The sequence below is a fragment of the Danio rerio genome, chromosome 18, assembly GCF_052040795.2.
Source record: "Danio rerio strain M-AB ecotype USA chromosome 18, GRCz13ab, whole genome shotgun sequence".
NCBI lineage: Eukaryota > Metazoa > Chordata > Actinopteri > Cypriniformes > Danionidae > Danio > Danio rerio.
This window is the reverse complement of record NC_141038.1, coordinates 4,031,794-4,058,894: the sequence shown is the minus strand read 5'-3', so window position 1 is coordinate 4,058,894 and position 27,101 is coordinate 4,031,794. Positions and strand designations below refer to the sequence as shown.

Below are 27,101 nucleotides of genomic sequence, written 5' to 3'. Positions count from 1 at the left end.
AGTCTTATTTGTTTTATTTTGGCTGGAATAAAAGCAGTTTTTAATTAAAAAAAAAACATTTTTGGGACAAAATTATTAGCCCCTTTAAGCTAATTTTTTTCAATAGTCTACAGAACAAACCATCGTTATACAAGAACTTGCCTAATTACCCTAACCTGCCTAGTTAACCTAATTAACCTAGGTAAGCCTTTAAATGTCTCTTTAAGCTGTTTAGAAGTGTCTTGAAAAATATCTAGTCAAATATTATTTACTGTCATCATGGCAAAGATAAAATAAAACAGTTATTAGAGATGAGTTATTAAAACTATTATGATTAGAAATGTGCTGAAACAATCTTGTCTTCATTAAACAGAAATTGGGGAAAAAATTAATTCAGGGCTAATAATTCAGGGGGGCTAATAATTCTGACTTCAACTGTATATATAGTTGAGGTCAGAACTATTAGCCTCACTGTTTTTTTTTTTAACAGAGAGAAGATTTTTAAAATATATTTATATTATATTTATTAAAAAATAATTATGAGAATTTTCAATTTAGAAATTGAAAGATAAAACAATTAAATTCAAGGAAGATATTGCAAATAAATTGCAGCATACACAGCAAAATCCTCAGAGTAAAATTGAGTCAGTTCAGAGATTATTTGGTCTCTATTGCCAAACAGGTAATTTGGGGTGAACTATCTCTAACAGGTGAACTGTCTCTTTAATCGACAAGGTATCTCATCAATGGCAGGGAAAGAGTTAAGATCTGTGATTTTTCTGATGCAGGTTTAACTTCGGGAACCTGGGCTTCTGGTTTCCGTGGTCAGTGGTGTTGCTGGTGGTCTCAGCGGGTCTCTTCACATACATCGCCCTCCTCCTGGTGAGTCTCTGAACTGCAGCAAAGCTTCTGAGTTTTACATGATATAGATTAGATTAGATTCAACTTTATTGTCAATACACATGTACAAGTACAAGGCAACGAAATGCAGTTTAGGTCTGATCAGGAGTTTATATGCAGCAAGTGCAGGATATGCAGTTGGGGAAATAAGTATTGAACAAAGCATGTTTTTTCCTGGAAATAACATTTCTAAAGGAGCTGTTGACATGGAACTGAAGCAGATTTTGGTAAAAACCTAAAGACAAGCATAAAAAATAAAAAAACATAGTGAAAATGAGTTGTGTGTGATAACAATGGAATGACACAAGGAGAAAGCCCTGTGTTTAATACTTTATATTATAGGCTTTTTTCTTTGGTGCTGGCAGCTTAAACACGCCTCTCATATGGAGAATGAAGTCACATGCATTGCTCAGGTGTGAGTTCTTGGTGGTTCTGTGGGTCTCGTCTATCAAATCTGAGCTTTATTTTGTATTCTCTATTGGATTCGGGTCAGGTGATTGGCTGGGCCATTCTACAGCTTGATTTTCTTTCACTGAAAGCATTTGAGAGTCTCCTTGGGTGTGTTTTGGATCATTGTCTTGCTGAAATGTCCCCCCTGGTTCCATCTTCATCCTCGTGCTAATGTAGATGTTGGACTGAAGCAGCTGATGTTCATTTACATTGAGAAAGGGCAGAGAGTTGCTGAACAACTACTGAGATTTCAGCTGCTGTCTGGGCTTTCCCTGCCAAACTACACCTCCCTTTCTTCATGTGATCAATACTTATTTCCCGTGCATCATTTCATTTTCTTAAACATAACTTAATTTGTAAAGTAATTAGATTTGTTTTCTTTGCATATTACTTTGAAAATTTAGAAATAGAGAACCATGGGTAATATTTATAGATGGATGTATCTATTCCTTATACTGATGGTGTTTGTGTTGTGCAGGTCCTCGCCGTGTGCCTTCTCTCTGAAGGACAGAGGCTTTACCTTCACTGGAGCCACAAGGTGAGCAGAGAAACACAGAGTCTCTTCATCTTTCATTTGTATTCACTTCATATCTGCGTTACCAGAGAAACAGCTTCGTATGATTCACAGATCGTGTTGAAGCTATGATCAAATAATTTATGACTAGTTTATGATGCTCAGCTAAACAAAAATAAGACACTAAAACACAAAATAAATTAAATCTAAAATATTTTGCTTCGTAATGATTGATTATTTATGGGGTTAAACTTGAAAATGATTGTTTTTAGGCATGTTTATTAACATTTATTTATCATATCTCTTTTTAAAGGCACTAAGCTGAAAATAAAATAAACGAATGAATGAATATGTTTTTGGAATATTTAGTCATCCTAATTAGCTTGTATTTTTACTATTATTTTTTTCAAGTACTGTTTTTTAAATTATTGTAAACTATAAAAAAATGTTTAATGTTTAAATATTTAAATAATGTATATAAACCACCGGTCAAAAGTTTGGGGTCAATTTTTTTATAATGTTTTTTTAAAGAAAATTATTCTGTTCATCAAGGTTTATTAAATTGTTAAATATTTATTTTTAAAAAATTAAATAATTGCTTTCTTATTGTATGTATTTTCAAATGAAATGATTACTCTAGTCATCACTGCTTTTAATACTATTACCATAAAAAAAATATTAATAATAATTATTAGAGGGATTTCATGACGCTATATGTATATATAATATATATTCATTTATTCATTTTCTTGTCGGCTTAGTCCCTTTATAAGTCACCACAGCAGAATGAACCGCCAACTTATCCAGCAAGTTTTTATGCAGCAGATGTCCTTCCAGCCGCAACCCATCTCTGGAAAACATCCACACACACATTCATACACACTCATACACTATGGACAATTTATCCTACCCAATTCACCTGTACCGCATGTCTTTGGACTGTGGGGGAAACCGGAGCACGCGGAGGAAACCCACGGGAAGGCAGGGAGAACATGCAAACTCCACACAGAAACGCCAACTGAGCCGAGGTTCGAACCAGCGACCTTCTTGCTGGGAGGCGACAGCACTACCTGCTGCACCACTGCCTCGCCCAATATATATATATATATATATATATATATATATATATTTCTCCGGGTGCTCTGGTTTTCACCCAGTCCAAAGACATGCAGTTCTAATGAATTGAATAAACTAAATTGCTCATAGTCTGTGCAAGAGTGTGTGGGTGTTTTCCAGTGTTGGGTTGCGGCTGGAAGGGAATCCGCTACGTAAAACGTGCTGGATAAGTTGGCAGTTCATTCCGCTGTGGCGACCTCAGATTGATAAAGGGACTAAGCCAAAAAGAAAATGAAAGAATGAATAAATACAGTTGCAATCAGAATTATTAGCCCCCCTTTGATTTTTTTTTCCTTTTTTAAATATTTTCCAAATGATGTTTAACAGAGAGGAAATTTTCACAGTATGTGTGATAATATTTTTTCTTCTGGAGAAAATCTTATTTGTTTTATTTACGCTAAAATAAAAGCAGTTTTTAATTTTTTAAACATAATTTTAAGTTCAAAATTATTAGCCCCTTTAAGCAATACTTTTTTCGATAGTCTACACAACAAACCATCGTTATACAATAACTTGTCTAATTACCCTAACCTGCCTAGTTAACCTAATTAACCTAGTTAAGCCTTTAAATGTCACTTTAACCTGTATAGAAGTGTATTGAAAAATATCTAGTCAAATATTATTTACTGTCATCATGACAAAGATAAAATAAATCAGTTATTAGAGATGAGTTATTAAAACTATTTTGATTAGAAATGTGTTGAAGAAATCTTCTCTCTGTTAAACAGAAATTGAAGAACAAATAAACAGGGGGCTAATAATTCAGGAAAATTTTTTTTAAAATTATATATTGTTTTTTTTATATAAAATATGTTTTATTTGTGTTAGTTTTTTCTGTTTCATTTATTTTATTATTTTTTACAATTAATAAAAATCTGTTTAGTTAAAACTCAGTTAGTGAAAATGTAATGTTATATGTTGTATGATATGTTATTTTATCCTAATATAATGTCTCGCATGTCACACAGATTGGTATCCTGGTGACCCTCACCTTCTCCATCAGTGCCACCGCTGTGCTCTCTGACTTATGGAGTAAAGAATGGACGACGCTGCTCCTTTCTTTTCAGGTCACTCATTTTTCTCAACACAGGGAGTCTGTGACAAACTGAGCTTTACTTCAAGCTCAGTTCCAGTAATGCATCTTCATTTGTGCTGTGCAGGTCACGGCGCCCTTCCTGCACTTGGGCGGAGTTTGTATAATGACGCTGCTGTCCTGGCCAATCGCCTTACACTTTTTCCGCATGAATAAGAGAGGTATGTGATGCTGTGCAGTGCAGAAGACAAATGAAAACACATTGTGATTCTGAGCACATCGTATTTCGGTGTACAATTGAAGTCGATTATTCGCCCTTCTGGGAAAATATTAAATAATTTTAATGATGTTTAAAAGAGGGCTAAACAGTGGCGCAGTGGGTAGCACGTTCACCTCACAGCAAGAAGGTCACTGGTTCAAACCATGGCTGGGTCAGTTGGTGTTTCTGTGTGGAGTTTGCATGTTCTCCCTGTGTTTACATGGGTTTCCTCCGGGTGCTCCAGTTTCCCCCACAAGTCTTAAGACGTGGCATAGGTGAATTGAATAAGCTGAATTGACCGTAGTGTATGTGTGTGAACGAGTGTGTATGGGTGTTTTCCAGTGATGGGTTGCGGCTGGAAGGGAATCCACTGCGTAAAACATATGCTGGATAAGTTGGCGGTTCATTCCGCTGTGGCGAATGAATGTTTAAAAGAGCAAGGAATTTTTACAGTATTTCCTACAATATTTTTTCTTCTTGAGAAAATCTTATTTGTTTTATTTCAGCTTGAGTAATAGCAGTTTAAATTTTTTAAAGGTCAATATTATTAGCCCCCTTATGCTTTGTTTTTTACTGTCTACAGAACAAACTATTATGTTTAGAAATGTGTAAAGAAATTGTGTGGGCCTACTCATAATCAATAGATTATAATAGGAGTGAATTGTATTGATAATTGGTTCAGCTGACTCATATCTGAGGCTCTGGCATGACGAATGAAGACAGATGCAGGACACAGGCTGAACTCACTCGCCTCTCCAGAGACGTCTCTTTGTCCGAATCATTCCTCGTTCACAAAGACATCTCCTCTCTGCTCCTGTGGTCAGCCGTGCCAGTGTAGATCTCACATGAACACACAGCATTCTCTCATTTCAGCTTATGACATTCACATGCTTGTTCAGGATTGTGCTGGTCTGGTCTGAACTGGGATGGTGTATTTGTTTTTGAACTAATTGTGAATTATGAGAGTGTTTTAGCATTTTTAGGAAAACATGCATGATCTAATAATTCAGGAGGGCTAATAATTCAACTGTATAAAGCAAATGCTTAAGCTATACACATAACCTAAATACTAAAAACATGCATGGGGGAGGGGTGGGGGGGTGTGATCTAATAATTTAGGAGGGCTAATAATTCAACTGTACCATAACCTAAATACTTTTACTTGTATATGATCCTCTCATGCACTATAAACTATATTCTGAATATGCCATATATTTTGTGAAGGTGGCATATATTTTTGCATTGATTGGATCTGTCCTACACTGTGATTGGCTGAGTTTTTGAGTCTGTGTGTTGTGTGTATTTCAGTGAGGCAGGTGCTGATCCTGAGCCTGTATTTGGCGGTTCTCTTCGCTCTTTATCTGGTGCCGCTGGGCATGTATTCGCCTTGTATCAAAGAGGAGGGCACGCTGGGGCCGGCGCCAACCCTTATCGGGCACAGAGGAGCGCCCATGGTGCGGTATTTTTACCCTCTGATATTTGTAATATTGAAAGAGCACATGTGGATTTGTGTGGGCTTGACGGGTCAGCAGGCCATTAAAATCAATGTCTGACTGCACTTTCAAAGCTAAACTGGACATGCTGTATGCTTGATTCTCAATCTGTTGAAGATGAAATTATTAGCTCTCCTGTAAATGTTTTTATCATTATGTATTGTAAATAATGTAAATTATGTACTGAATTGTAAATAAATCAAATGAACATTTTTATATTAGACAATTATATTACTGAAATAATTTAACTGAACAAATATATTTACACACATTTACACATGTAATTACATAGACTCAATGATGGGCTAAAAATCTGCAGATTTCTGCACGTGCAGATTCAGTGTGGGCCTACTAATAACCCTAATTAACCTAATTAAGCCTTTATATGTCACTTTAAGCTGAATACTAGTATCTAAAACTAGAACAATATTAAGTACTGCCATCATAGCTCAGACAAAATAAATCAGTTATCAGAAGTTACTTTAAAACTATGATGTTTAAAAATGTGCTGAGAAAGTCTTCTATCTGTTAAGTAACACTAATTAAAAATGTCAAATTCACTATCTATCTAATACATTTGTCTTCTGTTGTAAATGTTTTTTGAATCTTATGTTTGACATTCAACATTTCAGCATGATTGCAGGGGTTAAGAGTCAAACTGTTTGACATTTTCATTTGTTTTCAAACAGCTTGCACCAGAAAACACTCAGATGTCCTTTGAGAAAGCAGTTGAAGCTGGAGGAGAAGGACTGGAGACGGACGTGGCCATCAGGTGAGCTGCTGAAAACACTTCTGCTAACTGTAGCTGAATAAAACAGTGTGAACGTGCTTCTCTTATGGCTTGTAAGAGACCTCATTTTGGCCTATTTCTACCTTAGCAATTGTCACAAAAAAGGCTAACTCAGAATGCATTGCAGCTAATTGTAAATGTTTCAAAGGGGTTGCCAATTGTTATGAACTAAAACTATAAACATTATTAGCAACTAAATAAAGGGCTTAGGAAATATTTAAACATGTTAACGGTGGGGTAAATCATGTTACAATCATGCTAAGCACGATTAAAACATGCTAGCAGTGTGGTAAATCATACTATTTAAATTTTAGCTTTGAGATATACTTGCTAGCAGTGTGGTAAATCATATTACAGACATTCTAGCTTGAGTTAAACATGCTAGCAGTGTGGTAAATCATTCTAGATTGAGGTAAACATGCTAGCAGTGTGGTAAATCATACAGACATTCTAGATTGAGGAAAACATGCTAGCAGTGTGGTATCATTCTAGCTTGAGTTAAACATGCTAGCAGTGTGGTAAATCATTCTAGATTGAGGTAAACATGCTAGCAGTGTGGTAAATCATACAGACATTCTAGATTGAAGAAAACATGCTAGCAGTGTGGTATCATTCTAGATTGAGGTAAAGATGCTAGCAGTGTGGTAAATCATACGGACATTCTAGCCTTGAGGTAAACATGCTAGCAGTGTGGTGTCATTCTAGATTGAGGTAAACATGCTAGCAGTGTGGTTAATCATACAGACATTCTAGATTGAGGTAAACATGCTAGCAGTGTGGTAAATCATACAGGCATTCTAGCTTGAGGTAAACATGCTAGCAGTGCAGTAAATCGTTGAGGCATACATGCTAACAGTGTGGTAAATCATACTACACACATTCCAGTTTTAAGGTAAACACGCTAGCAGTGTGGTAAACTACAGGCATTCTAGTTTTGAGGTAAACATGCTAGCAGTGTGGTTAATTATACTACAGACATTTTAGTTTTGAGGTAAACATGCTAGCAGTGTGGTAAATCATACTACAGACATTTTAGTTTTGAGGTAAACATGCTAGCAGTGTGGTAAATCATACAACAGGCATTCTAGCTTTGAGGTAAACATGCTAGCAGTGTGGTAAATCATACTACAGACATTTTAGTTTTAAGGTAAACATGCTAGCGATGTGGTAAATCATACTACAGACATTTTAGTTTTGAGGTAAACATGCTAGCGGTGTGGTAAATCATACTACAGACATTTTAGTTTTAAGGTAAACATGCTAGCAGTTTGGTAAATCATACTACAGGCATTCTAGCAGAGGTAAATATGCTAGTGGAGTGTCCCTGTAAACACATCCTCAGCACAGCATCAATGAGACGGTCATTCATGAGGTAATTTCTTCTGGACAAAGGCCTGTTTTTGCTAACAGCACTATAAATAACTTCTCCTGGATGAGTCACTGCTTCAGGTTAAACTGATTAGCGGAGCACTAATCCTGTTAGCACTCATCTTTACCACAGAGGCCCCCTAGGAAGTGTGGATGAGGCCAAGGGAACGTGTGGTCTGTTTACAGTCTGAATCACGCAGCTTCAGTGACTTTACATTGCCAGTCATGTGTTTATTATGTGCACAGAAAAACACTGCTGATTCTGAAGCATTAGCTTTAGCATCGGGTTCAAAATCAAGTGTAATATTAGCAGCGCTAAAAAATCCTACTCAAGTAAAATGTACCATTACTTGCCAAAAAAATAAGATCCCCCCACCCCCCCACCTTGAGTCATTATATAAATGTAAGGAAGTATTAATTATTATTATTTAAAAATTTTGCCAGGTCAAGTAAAAGTATCTATTGTAAATACTACTTAAAGTAAGAGTAAAAGGTAGCTTAATCTAAGAGTCTTGAATATTACACTGAACATTATCCCACCTTATATTTACCATTAATTACGACGGAGGTGATGCAGTGTCACAGTAGGTAGTGCTGTTGCATGTTCTCCCTGCATTCACGTGGGTTTCCTTTTGGTGCTCTGGTTTCCCTCACAGTCCAAAGACATGCGGTACAGGAGAATTGGGTAGGCTAAAATTGTCCGTAGTGTATGAGTGTGATTGAGTGTGTATGGTTGATTCCCAGAAATGGGTTGCAGCTGGAAGGGCATCCGCTGCGTAAAACATGTGCTGGATAAGTTGGCGGTTTGTTCTGCTGTGGCGACCCTAGATTAATAAAGGGACTAAGCTGAAAAAGAAAATGAATGAATGAATAATTGCAACGGTAATAGTTTAATTAAGGTGTTTACATGTCTGTACTGCGCTTCAGTGATGCGACTAAAATAGGAATACTCCACATTTCTTCACTTGATTTGTGTTTACTACGACTTTAGTAAGATTAAAGTCATCAAAAGTCTCTCCTAATCAGAGTATTGTCGTGATCATATTAAAGAGACCCAAAAATGAAAATGTACTCACTATTTACTCTCCCTTAAGTGGTTCCACACCTTTATGAGTTTCTTTATTCTGTTGAAAATAATATATTCTGAAGAAAGCTAAAAACCTGTAACCATTGACTTTCATAGTAGGAAATATCAATATTATGCAAGTGAATGGTTACAGCTTTCTTCAAATTATCTTCTTTTGTGGTTTCAACAAAATAAAGAAAAAAAGTCAGTAAAAAACAAACTAACAGGGAGTGTTATAACTTTAGCTAATGTTCTCTAAATGTTCTCTCAAAGTTATCAAAAAACGTTCTTGCATAATGTTTGTATAAGGTTATTTGTAAATAATAAACATTCTAAAAACATCAGCAAAATAAACGTTATCATTGTGTTTTTGTTGAAGCGTTTTAAAAACGTTAGCATTAAGAACTTTAGCATTAAGTTATGAATGGAACGTTCTAAAATGTTAGGATAAAAACTATTTTGTTGGAATATTTGAAATATTATTTAAATTTTAAAAAAACTATTCAAACATTATTAAATTATTTAAAAGTTGTTTAATCATTACTATGACAAGTTCTAAATACATTTTAATAAAGTTCAACCAATCAATAACATTAATACAACGTCTAAAACACAGGACATTTTGAACATTCTAATAACTTTCAAACAAAATGCTTTTTTTTACCTAATGGAAATGTTACGGGAACGTTTTATAATGTAAAATTGTTTGCTGGTAAACAGGATTTTCATTTTTGGGTGAACTATCCCTTTAATATTGGAGTATTGGTGTCCATTTAAACATACTGAGTGATTTAGAAGCAGCAGAACAGAAGTCAATGAGTGTGTTATGGATTATTGGTGATATAAGAGCCTTTGACCCCACTGACAAATGCAGATCAGTGTCAGCTATGGATTGAGAACGGGTTAATCTGGATAACAAGAGTTATTTCATGTGTTTGACCAACTTATCATGTGCATTTAGGTTGATATTTTGACCAGGTGAATTGTTTTTGTGCTTCTTCATGGTGGACTAGGGATTCGATGAGGTGAAAACAGGTTTTTGGTTCAAATGAAATCATGCTGGTATACGATGTAAATATTAGATGAAAAGACAAACATTTTGAAAGAAAAAAAGAAAAAGGAAGGACAAAGTTTATATATATATATATAATTTTTTAATTGTTATTTAAGTTACAAATTTATAAAAATGAATGTATTACATCTGTAAATTACAGTTCTACTTTAAAATACTAACATTTATGTTTATTCATTTATGATTTTTTGTTTTTAATTTTCAAATTCTAAGCAGTATGTTTTGGCAGAATATGATGCTATTAAAAATCTCTTAAACAAACTGAAATTAATTTTGTTGGATGCAGAAACATACCATTTGAGTTCAATATTGTAAATGTAATGCAATGTAATTTCGCTGTGTGCAGTTATGATGGCGTCCCGTTCCTGATGCACGACAGCACTTTGAGGAGGACGACCAACGTGCATCAAGTCTTTCCCAACCGGACGGACTCTCCGGCGGCCATGTTCACATGGGCAGAGCTGGAGATGCTCAGCGCTGGATCCTGGTTTCTGCGGGTGAGCATCCAGAAACTTCTGTTCTGCTCATCGGTCTGTAGATACAAATACTGACGGCTGGCTTTATAGTACTGCCATTTATGCACCATACAGAATACATGACCTCCTTGAAAAACATAACTACAGCTGTTTTTATACATTCATATAAAGTATAAATAGAAAATAAATTCATATAAAATATCCAATAACATTAGTTAATACATTCATACAATATTAATACGAATAATACAAGGCACTTAAATTAATCTTACATAGTGAAATGTACTTAAAACTATATATAAACTATACACTCACTGGCCAATTTATTAGGTACACTTTACTAGAACCGGGTTGGACCCCTTTTGCCTTCAGAACTGCCTTAATCCTTTGTGGAATAGATTCAACAAGGTGCTGGAAAATTCCTCAGAGATTTTGCTCCATATTGACATGATAACATCACGCAGTTGCTGCAGATTTGTCGGCTGTACATCCATGATGCAAATCTCTAGTTTCACCACATCCCAAAGGTGCTCTATTGGATTGAGACCTGGTGAGTGTGGAGGCCATTTGAGTACAGTGAACTCATTGTTCTGCAGACCTCGGTTGTAATAAGTGTTTATTTGAGTTACTGTTGCTTTTCTATCAGCTGAAACCAGGCTGGCCATTCTCCTCTGACTACTGGCATCCACAAGGCATTTGCGCCCACAGAACTGCGGCTCACTGGATATTTTTTATTTTTCGGACCATTCTCTGTAAACCCTAGAGATGGTTGTGCGTGAAAATCCCAGTAGATCAGCAGTTTCTGAAATACTAGGCCAGCCGTCTGGCATCAACAACCATGCCACATTCAAAGTCACTTAAATCCCATTTCTTCCCCTTTCTGATGCTCGGTTTGAACTTCAGCAGATTGACTTGACCATGCCTACATGCCTAAATCCATTGAGTTGCTGCCATGTGATTGGCTGACTAGAAATTTGGGTTAATGAGCAGCTAGAGAGGTGTACCTAATAAAGTGTCCGGTAAGTGTATAATTTCTATGAAAATATATATATATATATATATATATATATATATATACACGTGTGTCATGTAGATGTTAATGAAATGATGTACAAAAATAAACAGTTTTAACAGAATATTATTTGTGAAATTTCACAGAATGGCTAATAAATTTGTCATCAACTGTATTAAACTACAAAAACAGCTAAAAAGGGTTATTTAAATTATTGTATATTAATAACATATTTTTAAAGTTGTTTATCAATAATAATTCTAATAGTAATTAACACATTTATTTAACCTTGGCTTTGTTATTACATTTTTTAGCCACTTATTATTCTCTCTGGATAATTATATATGATCAAATCTATTTCCTCATAGACAACACACTAATATTTACTAATAACATAAAAATTTAACCGTTTTTAGTACTTGAAAGAAATATCAAATATGTTTTTGGTGTAAGTTGATGCTCTGAAATAGCTAAAGGTAAAAATACCAAAAAATGATGTAAACTTAAACTGAAAATGGAAAATGCTGAAATAACCAAGTCAAACGTTTTAGGATCTTGCAGTCAAACAGATTAAGAACAATCAGAAACCCCCGCATGCTTTATAAAAACCCTTCGTACTGCAATGAAAATGATAATGCAGTGCACATGCATGTATGTTTGGGCTCCTGGCCTCTTAATTAACCTCAGAATCCCTCCTAAATCCATGAGGAATCAATTGGGATTAAAGGATTGAGGCTGGAATGAGGCTCTGCACAAGGATCAACCCTAGAACACAGAGCACTGCTCATGCTCAGCCTCATGCTCTTTAACATCACTCACTTATTCACAATATTAAAGAGTATATGATATAATTAGTTAAGGTAACTTTATTAGTAACCATGGGGAAATTGATCTGCAATAATATCATCGTCAGGTGTTTAATACATAAACATAGGACATAATAATACAGCACACAGAACATAAAACATAAAACAAATGTCAGAGCACCTGCCTCCATAGTCCATATTTTCGCATTCATATGGTATTTGTATTGCAGTAAGTTAAATTGTTCTCTGATAGTGGTGGCACAGTGGCCTCACAGAAAGAAGGTCGCTGGTTCGAGTCCTGGCTGGGTCATTTGGCATTTCTGTGTGGAGTTTGCATGTTCTCCCCGTGTTAGCTTGGGTTTCCTCCGGGTGCTCCAGTTTCCCCCACTGTCCAAACACATGCACTACAGGTGAATTGAATTAACTAAATTGGCCGTAGTGTATGTGTGTGAATGAGAGTGAATGGGTGTTTCCCAGTACTGGGTTGCAGCTGGAAGGTCATCCATTGCAAAAAAACACATTGTGGAATAGTTGACAGTTCATTCCACTGTGGCGACCTCTGATGAATAAGGGACTAAGCTGAAGGAAAATGAATGAATGAATGTTCTCTGATATTAAAAAATCAATCAAAAAATCTCCATAAATGGGTTTATATGCTCATTTATTACCCATAAAATATCCTTAAGATCAGAAGCTCCATATTGACCATATTTGGAATGGTCGTAAATATTAATGAGCTTTGATGAATATTCAGCTTTGAATCACAGGGATAAATCAAATTTGAAACTACATACAATAAGAAAAGTTTTAAAGTTATTTAAAAGTGTAATAATATTACTTGTTAACGTATAACAGTTTTAATTGTATTTTTGATCAGCCTTGGTCAATTGCTTTAAAAAAAAAAAACCATTATCATACCTAAATAAGCGATATGCCCACCATAATATGGTGAGAAAATCCCCAAATTACTAAATCTGCTCCTTTGGATCTGCTTCATTGTGAATAAACAGTTGAACAGTCAGTAATATGTTTTATTATTATTATTTACAAAAGAAAAAATAAATAGTATGCATTAACAGCAAATAATTAGCAAACAGTTCAGCTTATTAAAATATGTAGCTTTTATAAAGAAATAGAATTAATTTAAATTTCTCATTATTCCAAATCTCATTCACTTTTTCTTTACTGTGTAACGTAAACATTCTGATTAAAGAGCAATGAATGAATCTAATTTATTTAGATTTTTCATTTGATAACATTAAATAACAGAGGTGTCACTCTAAAAATGCACACATCTAACGTTATAATAAAAGCATTTGATTGCATTCCTAACTGTATATGCTCATTTAAGACAAAATTGGATGTGTTTAAAAAAAAACACCAAGATTGAGATGTTTAGATGTTATTATTATTAATTATGTGTATACATTTGTTCAAACACACACCCAAAACCCAGACTCGCCAATATAGAATCCAGAAACAGCATCTATTTAATACCATGGAGTGCGTCAGCTGACTGTCACGCCCCGCTATATGACTGTTTTGAGGACTGCATAGGAGGGGTGAAGCCACCTGTAATGAAAAGTAACGGATTCCTGCTGTTTTAATAATTATTTTAAAGTGTTTTCATGCCTAAATAAAACAAAAGCACGGAACAAACTCACATTTAAGAGCAAAGGGTGTCCCCTGGTGGTTCGAAGTATGTGTTGTGTATAAGGGAGGATCAGCTCCTTAATGTTTATTGCCACCCTTTAGAGAAAGGCTGAAAATACGGGAGAAATACAGAAAAATACCTTTACAGGACGATAGCGAGATAGAACTGTATAAGACACTGAATTACGAGAACATTTTTCTCTCGCACTTGAACCGCGTCTGACAGAAGCATACCGTTAACAGACATCTTTCTTTCAAAATTAAAGTTTTGCATCACAAAAACACCCCGTAAGCCACTGAAAACTGTATTAACACCCAGAAACGCTGCTCTGGCTGATGACAGTTCTCATCGGAAGTTCTAAGCAACCTACCAGAAAGCGCTGGTCACTATGGCGCCCTCCATGCAGCAACAAAGAATAAGGTCTTTAGAATCCTGCAAAACTCACCCAATCAAATCCTCTCTCTCTCTCTCTCTCTCTCTTTTTCTTCTCTCAGAGGGATCCTTTCAGAACGGCCTCGACTCTGAATGTAAATGAGAAGATCGAGGTCCAGAATCAAACGGTGCCGACCCTAAAGGAGTTCCTCAATCTGGCTGCTCAGCACCAGAGACTGGTGATCTTTGACCTCAGACGTCCGCCTCGAGGTCACCCGTACCGGGACACGTGGATCACTCGCACCCTGGAGGTCATACACAACGAATCCTTCATCAACTCCAGCCAGGTGGATCACCAGTTATTAAAATGGCACCATAATGTCACGTCGTGTGGCCTTGTGGCATTTTGCATATCCATTTTTAAAGGTCCCCAGAAGTGCATTGAAATATGCAGCTTTGTTTTTTTGGTGATGTTGTTGAGGGCCGACAGTTTTACCCAAAAATGACCAGTCTATCAGATGAAGAAAAGCCAAAAGAGTCAAAGATTTAGTCAAAAAAAAAGTTTACTGAGGGTAATTTGCATTTTCAAGAGCAGAAACCAGCTTCTACACTCAGTTCGTAGACAGTTCTACTTACAATCTCAAATCATCAACATTTATACTTTAACATAATATCACTAACTGTGTCATATATACAGTATAGGTGATTTACCAGAACACAGAAGAGATTAAAATAAGGAATACGGTTGTGCACAATATATAGTGAAATTATCATTATCGTGATAATAGCAGCTTATACCAGTGGTTCTCAAAGTGGGGGTCGGGACCCCCCGAGTGGTCGCGGGGCAATAAAGGGGGGTCGCCTGGTGATTTCCAAAAATCTATTTATTTTTATTAAACCATAATAATTAACATATTTTATCCATAACTATACTAAAAAATAAAAATAGTCGTTTATAGTTACTATATACTATATAGTTAGCTTATAGTTACTAGTTCTATTGGATTGCGACCCCTGGGGTAATTACATTATATTAAAGGCAGCAATAGCGTCAGATGCATTTTGATTTTATAACATCAGGTTATACTTTCTGGCACATTTAAAGCACTGACACAAATTTAATTGGTGTGTCTGCGTCATTGCATGCAAGGTTTCTGTATTTAGAACCACCTCAGAGGATATTGGGGGTCGCGAGTCACTGGCATTGTTATTTTAGGGGGCCGCGGGCTGAAAAGTTTGGGAACACCTGGCTTATACAACAGTTCTCTCTGGTTCTCGAATCTGATTGGCTGATAGCAGTGCAAAATTCTGTAATAGAACTCCTACAGCCTCTTCACCCTTCTGTATTACTCCACCCACATAGAGTGAAAGCAGATCAATAAACTCACTACAGTTTGACAAATACTGCAGCTGTTGGACAACACAATGTACATTTCAGGCTTTATTAGACGAGAATATAGTTGTTTACATTGCAACTATGCAGCGTCATCCACTCGATGGAGACAGAGACTGCATATTAAGCTTTTAGAGAAGGAAAAACCTAGAGTAATTTTAAACTACAGCTGATCAAATCATTATAAAACTAGTAAGTGACTTTCTTAGTCGACCTCTCTCTGTTTTATATGTAGGTGTGCTGCATTTATACTATAGTAATTGTAGTGTGGTGAGTGTGGTATGGGACTTGCATATCAGGAATTGATGAATTTTGTGTTGGCCACCTTTTTGTATAATGCTGCGTTACATTTTGGTTGGCCATCTGTCTCTAATGAGTCTCCTGTTTTCGTTACTGCAGACTAGTTCAGTAAACAGAAAGAATAAATGTCCACCTGTATAGCGTTTTTCCTCATCACAAACACAACAGTAATCTAGTAGTGTTAGAGCTGCACTTTTGGGGTTAATTATTGTGATCTCCCGATTGCAACAGATAAATACTGGGAAATCTCTGTAGACTGATGACATTTCATGCCGTTCAGCTTTATAATCCTAAAATGTGAGCAAAATCACCTGTTTTGTCTTCACTTTAGACATTACGCTAGAGAATCATTCACACATTTCTGTTGTTCTGACGTCAGCTGCAGATGTGAATGAATGGTGGAAGAAAGTAGTTCCTCATTACAAAAGGATTTTTAGACTCTCCATGTTTGATTCTCTTTTTTATATACATGATTATGTCGTCAAACTGTTGTATAAATGCAATATTACACTTGTATCAGTGTGATATGACTGTATATCTTCACTGGTGGGACACTAAGGCACTCAGCCTGCGGCCTCAAGCCAACGCACGCCTCTCACCAGTGCCGATATACAGCCACATCGCACTGCTACTCGTGTGATATTGCTCATATCACAGACATGTGACAAATTATATTTATTTTATGCATCGTTTTGTATCCAAATTAGACCAATCAAATGTGGCTGTATTATCTTAAACTCCACCCCCTAGTAGTTGCTGTTGTGTTATTGGCTGGAGCGACCCAAAGGCGAACCCAGAGCTTAACACTAATGGCGAGACGAGAGATAAAAATGACAACATCTAATCAGGGTTGTTGCTAAAAGGGATAAAGCTGTGGCCAAAAATAGCTAGAATTATTTAGACTATTTATTAAACTACCCATTAACACTATTTTAATAACATCTACCCCTACCCCAACCCTAAACTTAACCACAGTATGTAAATATACAGACGATTATTCATATTATTAGTTCAGTTAGTCATTAAATTAATTTTCTTTATGGCTTAGTCCCTTTATTAATCTGGGGTCGCCACAGCGGAATGAACCGCCAACTTATCCAGCATAAGTTTTACGCAGTAGATGCCTTCCAGCCACAACCCATCACTGGGAACTCCCACACACTCTCATTCACACTCATACACTACAGAGAATTTAGCTTACCCAATTCACCTGTCTTTGGACTGTGGGGGAAACCGGAGCACCCGGAGGAAACCCACGCGAACATGGGGAGAACATGCAAATTTCAAATTGTAGAATAAATAATCTGAACTTTATCTTTTGCCTTTTTATTTTAACATCATTAAAATATGATTTAAAAAATGGATAATAATAAAAAAATAGCATTTTTCTAGGGAAATGTTATATCGTAATAAATATTGTTATTGCAATACTCAACAACAATATCACACATGGCATATTTGTAAAAGTGTCTGATTTGTGCTGTGTTTGTGTCAGGTGTTGTGGCTGCCGGATGATCAGAGGAGTGTGGTGCAGGAGCTGGACCCGGAGCTGCAGCAGACGTCTGGAGATCACGCCTCAATAGAGGAGCTGCAGGAGGAGCACATCGTCAGACTCAACCTGCATTACAGCTACATGTCCCAGGAGCAGATACGGTACGGCATCCACCTATTTTTATGTGCCTTTTGGATCATTCATTCATTTTCCTTTGGCTTAGTCCCTTTATTAATTACGGGTCGCCTACAGCGGAATGAACCGCCAACTTATCCAGCATATGTTTTACACAGCGGATGCCCTTCCAGCTGCAACCCAGTACTGGGAAACACCCATACACACTCACATTCACACACACACACAAACACACACATACACTACGGCCAATTTAGTTTATTCAATTCACCTAAAGCGCATGTGTTTGTACTGTGGGGGAAACCAGAGCACCAGGAAACAGGAAACCCACGCCAACAGGAAGAACATGCAAACTCCACACAGAAATGCCAACTGATCCAGCTAGAACTCGAACCTGAGAAAGTGTTAACCACTCCATCTCACGCTTCCAAAAGCCACCACATTGGTTTCATTTCTTGTCGGCATTGTCTTCTGAGATGCAAGTAATTTATTATGAAACAAAAAGACTTGCACTGCTTCTCTTACTGCAGTAAATTCAACTTCTCTCTTTGATATTTGACTCATTGGATTATGTGTTGTACATAGGTTTAATTTGCATCTGTAAATAAGCCTAATGATCATAAACGGCATGTCTTCTGCTTTCAGAAAGTACGCGTCAGTGAACATCAGCACTAACCTGTATGTGATCAGTCAGCCGTGGTTATATTCATTAGCGTGGTGTGCTGGCGTTCATTCGGTCACCACAAACGCCCTGCACGTCCTGAAGAAACTGCAGCGGCCCGTGTTTCTCATGGTGAGTCAGATCACAGACATGCATCACTCACAGAAGACAACAACCTCTACACGTGTCCATTGTTCTTTATCCCCTACTTAACTATTGAAGCATTATTTTGAAGTGTTACCCACAAGTGCACTTGAATTCAAAATTATTCACCCTCCTTTGAGTTAATTTTTTAAATATTTTCCAAATTATGTTTATCAGATTCAGGAATTTCTCACAGTATTTTCTATAATATTTTTTCTTCTGGAGAAAGTCTTATTTGTTTTATTTCGGCTAGAATAAAAGCAGTTTTAAATTCTTTTAAAAGCCATTTTAAGGTTAATAATATTAGCCCCTTTAAGCTATATTTTTGTTTTGATAGTCTACAGAACAAACATACAATAGTTATACAATAACTTGCCTAATTACCCTAACCTGCCTAGTTAACCTAATTAACCTAGTTAAGCCTTTAAATGTCACTTTATATATATATATATATATATATATATATATATATATATATATATTTTTTTTTTTTTTTTTTTTTAACGGTTTTACATAATGTACCAACAAGACAACACACACAAAGAAGAAAAAATTAAACAAAAATAAATAAATAAATAATGATAAAATATATATAAAAAAATTACATATATAAGTGAGGGACATTTACCATAGTCAACACAAGATTATGAATTAACAACAGAGTAAATTCAGTCATTACTATGAGAGTAGTAGTGCACTATTCAGTTTTGAGGAAATCCAGAAAGGGTTGCCAGGCATTTTGAAATTGCAGATGAGATTTGGGCTCCAGGTAACGTATCCTCTCCAGTTGTATGACATGAAACAATTCACCCAACCAAGCTTTAAAACATGGGGAGTCTGGGGATTTTTTATCCAGTTTAATAAAATATATATATATATATATATATATATATATATATATATATATATATATATATATATATATATATATATATATATATATACACATGTATATAAATATATATATATATATATATATATATATATATATATATATATATATATATATATATATATATATATATATACATATATTATTATTATTATTTATTTTTTTTTTTTGCAAGAATCATTCCAATAGAGGTCGTTGTTGGAAACTTGGAAAAGTGTTTAATGTATCAGAGTATCCAAGAATTGCTGGGCAATAATCTGGCTTAACCTCCTTTTTAAAAACCTTTGAAAAAAAATCAAACATGGCATTCCAAAAAAACAAACAGTTTAGGACAAAACCAAAACATGTGTGACAAGAAACCTTAAATGTCAATTTAAGCTGTATAGAAGTGTCTTGAAAAATATCTAGTCAAATATTATTTACTGTCATCATGGCAAAGATAAAATGAATCAGTTACTAGAGATGAGTTATTAAAACTATTATGATTAGAAATGTGTTGAAGAAATCTTCTCTCCGTTAAACAGAAATTGGAGAAAAATATAAAGGGGCTAATAATTCTGAAGGGCTGATAAATCTGACCTGAATCCCAGATTAGCATAAGCCTAAAGGGACCTAACCATCCTGGATGTACTTTATCCCTAAACTTGCCACAAAATGCAAAAATTATGAATTATTCAGTCACAAGATAGCGCCAAACAGCAACAGACAAGCATATAAACATGAATCAAGATGACAGTCAAGATGATTGAAAGTACTCAAGTGAGCCTGTGTCATTAGTTTCAGCTGTTTCTATCTGAGAATAAAATACCTTGGAATGTCACGACTGACCAATCAGAATTAAGTATTTCAGAAAGCCGTGAAATAATGTTAGTTAATGCATTTACTAACATAAACATACAATGAACAAATAATTTACTGCAGTATTTATTCAGCTTTGTTCATGTTAGTTAATGAAATAAAGTCGGTAATTGTTAGATTGTTAACTCATAAATCCCAACATGAATTTGGACTTTAATAATGCATTAGTAGTGTGTGTGTGTTATTACATACATTAACAAATTGCACTAAACTTTTGCATTATTTTCTAAATGTCAGTAAAAATGGTCAGTAAATGTCTCTGCTTCCTTCACACAGACTCCAGATCAGTACAATCTGATGTGGATCCTCACCATTATCGTCTCTGCTTTCTTCATCACCGCTGTTTTCATTTTCCACTGGTGAGTTCAGCTTTAAAGCTGAAGATGATTAAAAATTATGCAAATGTCACTTTTATAAGGGATTTAAACTAAACAAACTAAACAAAACTAAAGTTTTGTGGTCACAGAACATCTTTAAGAGTAGAAATAAAATGCGTTAATACAAACAAGTTATTGCCAAAAAAAAGAAAAGAAATGCAAAAACAAAATTTGACATATATATATATATGTATATGTCAAATTTTGTTTTTTGCATTTCTTTTTTTTGGCAATAACTTGTTTGAATATATATATATATCACAGTGCAGAAAAAACAGAAAAAAAAATATATATATATATATATATATTTTCTGTTTATGAACATTTTATTTAATATTTTCCCCACAACATGTCAATTTAGGTGTAATTTTTGCACTGTGATCTTCAGTTTTTAGTTAATCCTTAAAGATAATTCCTAGCTCATCCCTAAATATGAAAATTTTAGTTTAAGGTCATTTGTCAGTATGCATATGCATATATATATATATATATTTTTTTTTTTTCCAAAGCACCGTATTAATTAAGTGTATATATTATAAGTATGCGTGCACGTGTGTGTGTGTGTGTGTGTGTATGAGTGGGTGTGTTTAAGTGAGTGTGTGTGTCTATATATTAAGCACATGTATTAATTCTGTAAAAAATGTTGATCTCATCATGAATCTACAGCAAGCCTGTCCTCATGAATGATGAATTGAGCGTTGGTGTGTGTGTGTGTTTGTGTGTGTGTCCTGCAGGTGGCGAGAGCGAGGTCTGCCGTTCTGGTCCGGCAGTCGACAGGTGAATGAAAACGGGCCCTACAGCAAGTTCAGGACAGGTGAGATGAGGAGATTTTCAGCATGTCCTGCATGCGCCGTCCACATCACTGGCTGATTTCAGAACAGCACAACATCATATCACAGTAATATATCAGAATATCTCTGCACAATCTCCTCACTAGTGGTGGGCAAAGCGAGGCTTCATGAAACACTTAAAGCAAATGTGTCAAAGCTTTGAAACGTTTTGAAACCCGTCTCCACAGCGAAACCTAGTGGTCATTTCTTTATGTATTGTTCTGGAACAACTTCAGCAAAGAGCAGTTAAGCAAATTGAGGTATTAAAGCCCACATTGTAGAGTTGAGTTTTCAAGTGATTTAGTGAAGTGGAGAGAGTTCCTGACTAGCATGCAGAGATAATGGGCTCGAACCCGGTGGGATGCAGACATTCGTTTTTAAATGCTTTGTTTATGTAAGGTGTTTTGTTTTAACATTGGTCTGACATCCGAACGAACACTTAGACTGAATAAATAAGTCTTGTTTTGGTCATATAAGGTAACATTATTAAAATAGATCAAGTCATAATTTGTACAAGTCGAGATTCAAACTCAGGACAACTACAGCACTGTTACTCTGTGCACACGTACGGTCCACTACACTACATAAAATAGAGATTTATTCCAACCCTGGCAGTCAAACGCAGATTCCCCAGGTCTCGTAACTCCTCTGAAATGACTGATGCTTTGAAACGCTTTAGTCACGTGACCCAGGTGTTTTGCATCATGCTTTGGTGCAGGGTTTAGAAACACTTGTGCTTTGGGATCTCAACAATGTTGAAACGTTAGCTTCACATCAGCCATCCCTATCTATCACCAGCTAATTTACAGAATGATACAAATTTTAAAATAAAAAAGCAAAATAATCATTTATATTGAGATGATTGTGGCAACATGAGTTCAGACATAAGCGACTCTCTGCTGTTTCAGATGTGTTTTGCATTCTGAACCCAGCCTGTGAGAATGGCCTGTTTGTGCTGTAGTTGATGTGCATTGACGAGTGATGTATGAGATTTATTCACGTGTTTGGGTAAAATGTTTGTATTTATTTTATTCTATAAATGTCTGATGCACGTTTTCAAAATACAATAGATATACAGAGTTATTTAGTGTTGTTAAGTTTTTTAGAGAGAATTTAAGTTGATCAAAACAACAAATCAGGCGTATTCCACCAAATATGAACTCTTCTGACGTTTTACTCAAACACACAACAAGTCCAGTGTCTTTTGCTGTTAGTGGTGTCTTTATATATATATATATACACACACACACTTTTGAAGTCAGAATTGTTAGCCCTCCTGAATCATTAGCCCCCCTCTATATTTCTGTTTGAAAGAAGATTTTTTTTCAACCCATTTCTAAACATTCATTCATTCATTTTCTTGTCGGCTTAGTCCCTTTATTAATCCGGGGTCGCCACAGCGGAATGAACCGCCAACTTATCCAGCAAGTTTTTACGCAGCGGATGCCCTTCCAGCCGCAACCCATCTCTGGGAAACATCCACACAAACATTCACACACTCATACACTATGGACAATTTAGCCTAACCAATTCACCTGTACCGCATGTCTTTGGGGGAAACCGGAGCACCAGGAAACTCACGCGAAGGCAGGGAGAACATGCAAACTCCACACAGAAACGCCAACTGAGCCGATTTTCGAACCAGCGACCTTCTTGCTGTGAGGCGACAGCACTACCCACTGCGCCACTGCCTCGCCCATTTCTAAACATAATAGTTTTAATTAACTCCTTACATTTACATAGCGCTTTTCTGCTTTACACATTGGGGGAATCTCCTCATCCCCCAGTGTGCAGCAGATGACTTGACGGCAGCCATTTGTGCCAGAGTGCACATCACACACCAGCTGATGGGTGGAGAGGAAACAGAGCGAAGCTGCGGTCACACTGGACTTTTCCCCCCTTAGACTTCCATTCATACGCACACAAATGCATCAGACCGAAAACCCAAGGTCATGCGTCAAGTTTCGCAGGTCGCTGCAGTGCAGATCAATCTTGGTGAACTCTGATCTGCGAAATCGCATCACTTGATTGCGTGAGACCAATCGAGGATCAAAACATGACCTCTCTGGACAGAAATGTAAAACATGGAGCAATCGCTGGCTCTTTTACATGTCTAATCATCTTGTTTAATCCCGCCCCTATCGCAGTGCCGCAAGCTCAAACTCTAGTGTGACTGCAGCTTAATCAAGCCGATGATATGGACGGTGGTCAGGAGGCCATGATGGACAGAGGCCAGTGGGCAAATTTGGCCGGGATGCTAAACCCTGCTCTGTTTTTTTTTCTTTTGAAGGACATCCTAAGATTTTTAATGACCACAGACAGTCAGGAGCTCATCTGAAAGACAGCACTCATTAGCCACGTCTCCACTATAATGCCTAAAGCGAGCGAGTCAGGGCGAGCCAAGGCCAGTCTCATTTCCACTGTCACTTCTGGGGCCTAATCGGGCCAAAGCTGGGCTTTTTTTAGGGCCAGCGGCCGTCCTTTTTTGGCCCACCGAATACCTTGGGCCAAAGAGGGCCAGCTGGGGTTTCGGGGTGGAGTGAAAGGAGAGGCGGGGACAGTTTTCCGATCACACATGAGTAAATGCGCCAAACAAATAAATAAATAAGGGAAAGAAAACATCTTTTTTGCGTATGATCACCCTTATGTTTCCCTTTTAAATATAAGGTTGTTGCGTAAAATATTAAAGTTTTAATTTATAAGTGACTTTTCTTTTCTGCATCCTCCTTGATGTTTTAATAATGCATACTAATCTTTACACTATATTAAAGACACAGCAGACAGTAAAGGTTTTCGAGAGTTTTTGTCAAGTTTAAAAGATTTGTTTGAGCGCGTTTAGATGCCTGTATGTGAATGTGAGACCGAGTAAAAGTTGAGCGTCCTCTGCTGGCCTCACTAGCACTACTTCCAGCAGCAACCATAGCTTTCCCAGGTGGTCTCCCATCCAGGCACTGACCGAGCGCAGCCCTGCTTAACTTCAGTGGGCGACCATGTGACAGATGCAGAGATGACAGTAAATAATATTTGACTAGATACTTTTCAAGACACTTCTATAAAGCTTAAAGTGACATTTAAAGGCTTCACTAGGATAATTAGGTTAACTAGGCAGGTCATATATATATATATATATATATATATATATATATATATATATATATATATATATATATATATATATATATATATATAGGTATATATAGGTATAACGATGGTTTTCTCTGTAGACAATCCAAAACAAATATAGCTTAAAGGGGCTAATAATATTGACCTTAAAATAATAAAAAAATAAATAAAAAACTGCTTTTATTCTAGCCGAAATAAAACAAATAAGACTTTCTCCAGAAGAAACAATATTATCAGACACACTGTGAACATTTAATTAGTTTGTTCTTCATTGGGAATCATTTAAAAAAGGACATTAAATTCACAGGAGGGCGAATCGTTTTGTCTTCAAGTGTGTGGTATATATAAATATATATAGGTGTAATAGTTTTGTGTGCCCGTGTGTGTCTGTACCTGCATGTCCTCTGTGTGTGTAGAAGCAGCAGAGATCCAGGGCGTCCGCTGGAACCCTCTGTTCTCGGAGGGTCCGTCTCTCTCTCTGGCCCCTCTGCATGTGCATGTGTTCTCGGTGCCCGTCTGACCCTCATCTGTGTGTGCAGAGCTGAGCGACGTCTGGTCCGTCTCCAGCATCAGCGTCAGAGGAGAAACACACAACTCACCTGCCACGACAAACCTGCCCACCATCTGTGAAGAGCCACCCGTCTGAGCACACAACAATCTTACACATACTCATACACACTCTCTCACAGACACACACATAGATGCATACACTCATACACACACACATATTCATACAAAGACAAACACCCACAAACAGAGACACACACACACACATTTTCAAAGACCACATACACACTTACACACATACATACTCATACACACAAACACATATTCATACACAAACACACACTCTCTCCCTTTTGCACAAACATACTCAAACCCACACACGCACACATACACTCTCACAGACACACGCATGGATGCATACACTTATACACAAACACAAACTTAGACACACACATATTCATACACACACAGACATATTAATATACAAACACACACACTGACACAAACCCTCACACCTATACATACTCATACAAACACACACAATCTTTCTTTTGCACACACATACTCATACACACACTCTCACAGACACATGCATGGATGCATACACCCGTACACACACACATATTTATACAAAGACAAACACCTGCAAACAAAAAGACACACACACACACACAGGCAGGCAGACAGATACACACTCACTAATAGACATGCTCTATCAAACACAAGCACATACATATTCATACACAGACAAACACATACAGAGACAGACTGACACTTTCACAAACAAACAAACACACACACACACACCCAAACAAACACACACACACACGCACGCACAGAGTTTGAGCTGGGGATCAGTGGTTGTCTTGAAGCTGCATTGAGGTCAGAGACTGAACTCCATCACTGTGTGTGTGTTGAACGCTGATATAAGATGCTGTTATATCATCGCCCAAACATCATCAACACTAATGAGGAATCAACTCATGTTCTGGATCTGAGAGACAGCAGAAATGTGATGATAATAGCTGCATTTCACCATCAAATTAGCTATTAAATATGTATTTAAATTACAGCTAGCACATTTTCCCAAAATTTCCATAGTTTTCATAATCAGCCACATTGTTTAAAGGGCACCTATGATGAAATGTGTGTGGGTAAAGTATGTGTGTGTTGGTATAGTGTGGCCACAGTCATATTGGTGATTTAGCAGTTTGTAAACATTCAGGATGCGCGCGCAACAAGGTTGCAGGAAAAAAACAGGAGCGCTAGCATTTACAGCGAGGGAAAGAAACGGTACAGAGTTTGTTGTTGTATTAGAGATAAGTTATATTGATTACATATTATATATATATTATTTACATAATGCTTTTAGCGTATGATAACAGCTCGTCACCCAGTGATAAGCACAGTGATTCTGCAAAATTAACGTTAAAGTGAGCGGCGTTCATCTGACAGGTCCGTTTGCGATAGCACCCTCCCAATGGATATTGGATAAGACAATATGACCAAGCATCCAGCCGCAAATATACAATCTCATTGAAACTCCAAGTGATTTAACATGAGAAGTTAAAGGCCTACAAGTCTTTGGATGTCTACAACTTAGTTCTGTGTGGTGATGTGCAGGAATAATGCTCCATGATTACCAGATTCAAAACTATGTAGTGCTAAAAACCGAGGTTCTGCCAAGCCAAAGACAAGGACTGAGCTGTACAATGTCCGAGTAATTAATCATCAACTAGCACAATGGTTCTCAAAGTGGGGGTCGGGACCCCCCGAGGGGTCGTAGGACAATGAAGGGGGGTCGCCTGGTGATTTCCTATTTTTATTAAACCATAAGAATTACCATATTTTATCCATAACTATACTGAAGAGAAAAAATAGTTGTTTATACCATATAGTTACTATAGTAGCTTATAGTTACTACTTCTATTGGATTGCAACCCCTGTGGTAATTACATTATATTAAAGACACAGCAATAGTGTCATATGCAGCAGATTTCATAACACCTGGTAAAACTTTGTGGCCCAT

At 36.6% G+C, this 27,101-nt stretch overlaps 1 protein-coding gene across 12 annotated transcripts in view; it reads left to right on the top strand.

Annotated features, from left to right (window-relative positions):
• The window catches only part of gdpd4a (glycerophosphodiester phosphodiesterase domain containing 4a), an 80,219-nt gene that overhangs the window by 38,428 nt on the left and 14,690 nt on the right, over nucleotides 1-27,101 (top strand). For 3 of the 12 annotated variants that reach the window (XM_087292921.1, XM_087292922.1, XM_087292923.1), the window contains exons 4-16: nucleotides 768-861; nucleotides 1,808-1,867; nucleotides 3,928-4,026; nucleotides 4,120-4,213; nucleotides 5,560-5,705; nucleotides 6,434-6,516; nucleotides 10,387-10,537; nucleotides 14,483-14,707; nucleotides 17,549-17,706; nucleotides 18,326-18,473; nucleotides 20,512-20,594; nucleotides 21,347-21,426; nucleotides 25,105-26,772. In XM_087292921.1, coding sequence (XP_087149047.1) covers nucleotides 4,159-4,213; nucleotides 5,560-5,705; nucleotides 6,434-6,516; nucleotides 10,387-10,537; nucleotides 14,483-14,707; nucleotides 17,549-17,706; nucleotides 18,326-18,473; nucleotides 20,512-20,594; nucleotides 21,347-21,426; nucleotides 25,105-25,211 — 1,236 coding nt within the window. In that variant the 5' untranslated portion in view covers nucleotides 768-861; nucleotides 1,808-1,867; nucleotides 3,928-4,026; nucleotides 4,120-4,158 and the 3' untranslated portion in view covers nucleotides 25,212-26,772. Of the gene's footprint in view, nucleotides 1-767; nucleotides 862-1,807; nucleotides 1,868-3,927; nucleotides 4,027-4,119; nucleotides 4,214-5,559; nucleotides 5,706-6,433; nucleotides 6,517-10,386; nucleotides 10,538-14,482; nucleotides 14,708-17,548; nucleotides 17,707-18,325; nucleotides 18,474-20,511; nucleotides 20,595-21,346; nucleotides 21,427-23,732; nucleotides 24,229-24,981; nucleotides 26,773-27,101 lie in introns of those variants that run through there. The other 9 variants (XM_087292925.1, XM_087292924.1, XM_087292926.1 and 6 more) reach the window with 4 other exon arrangements.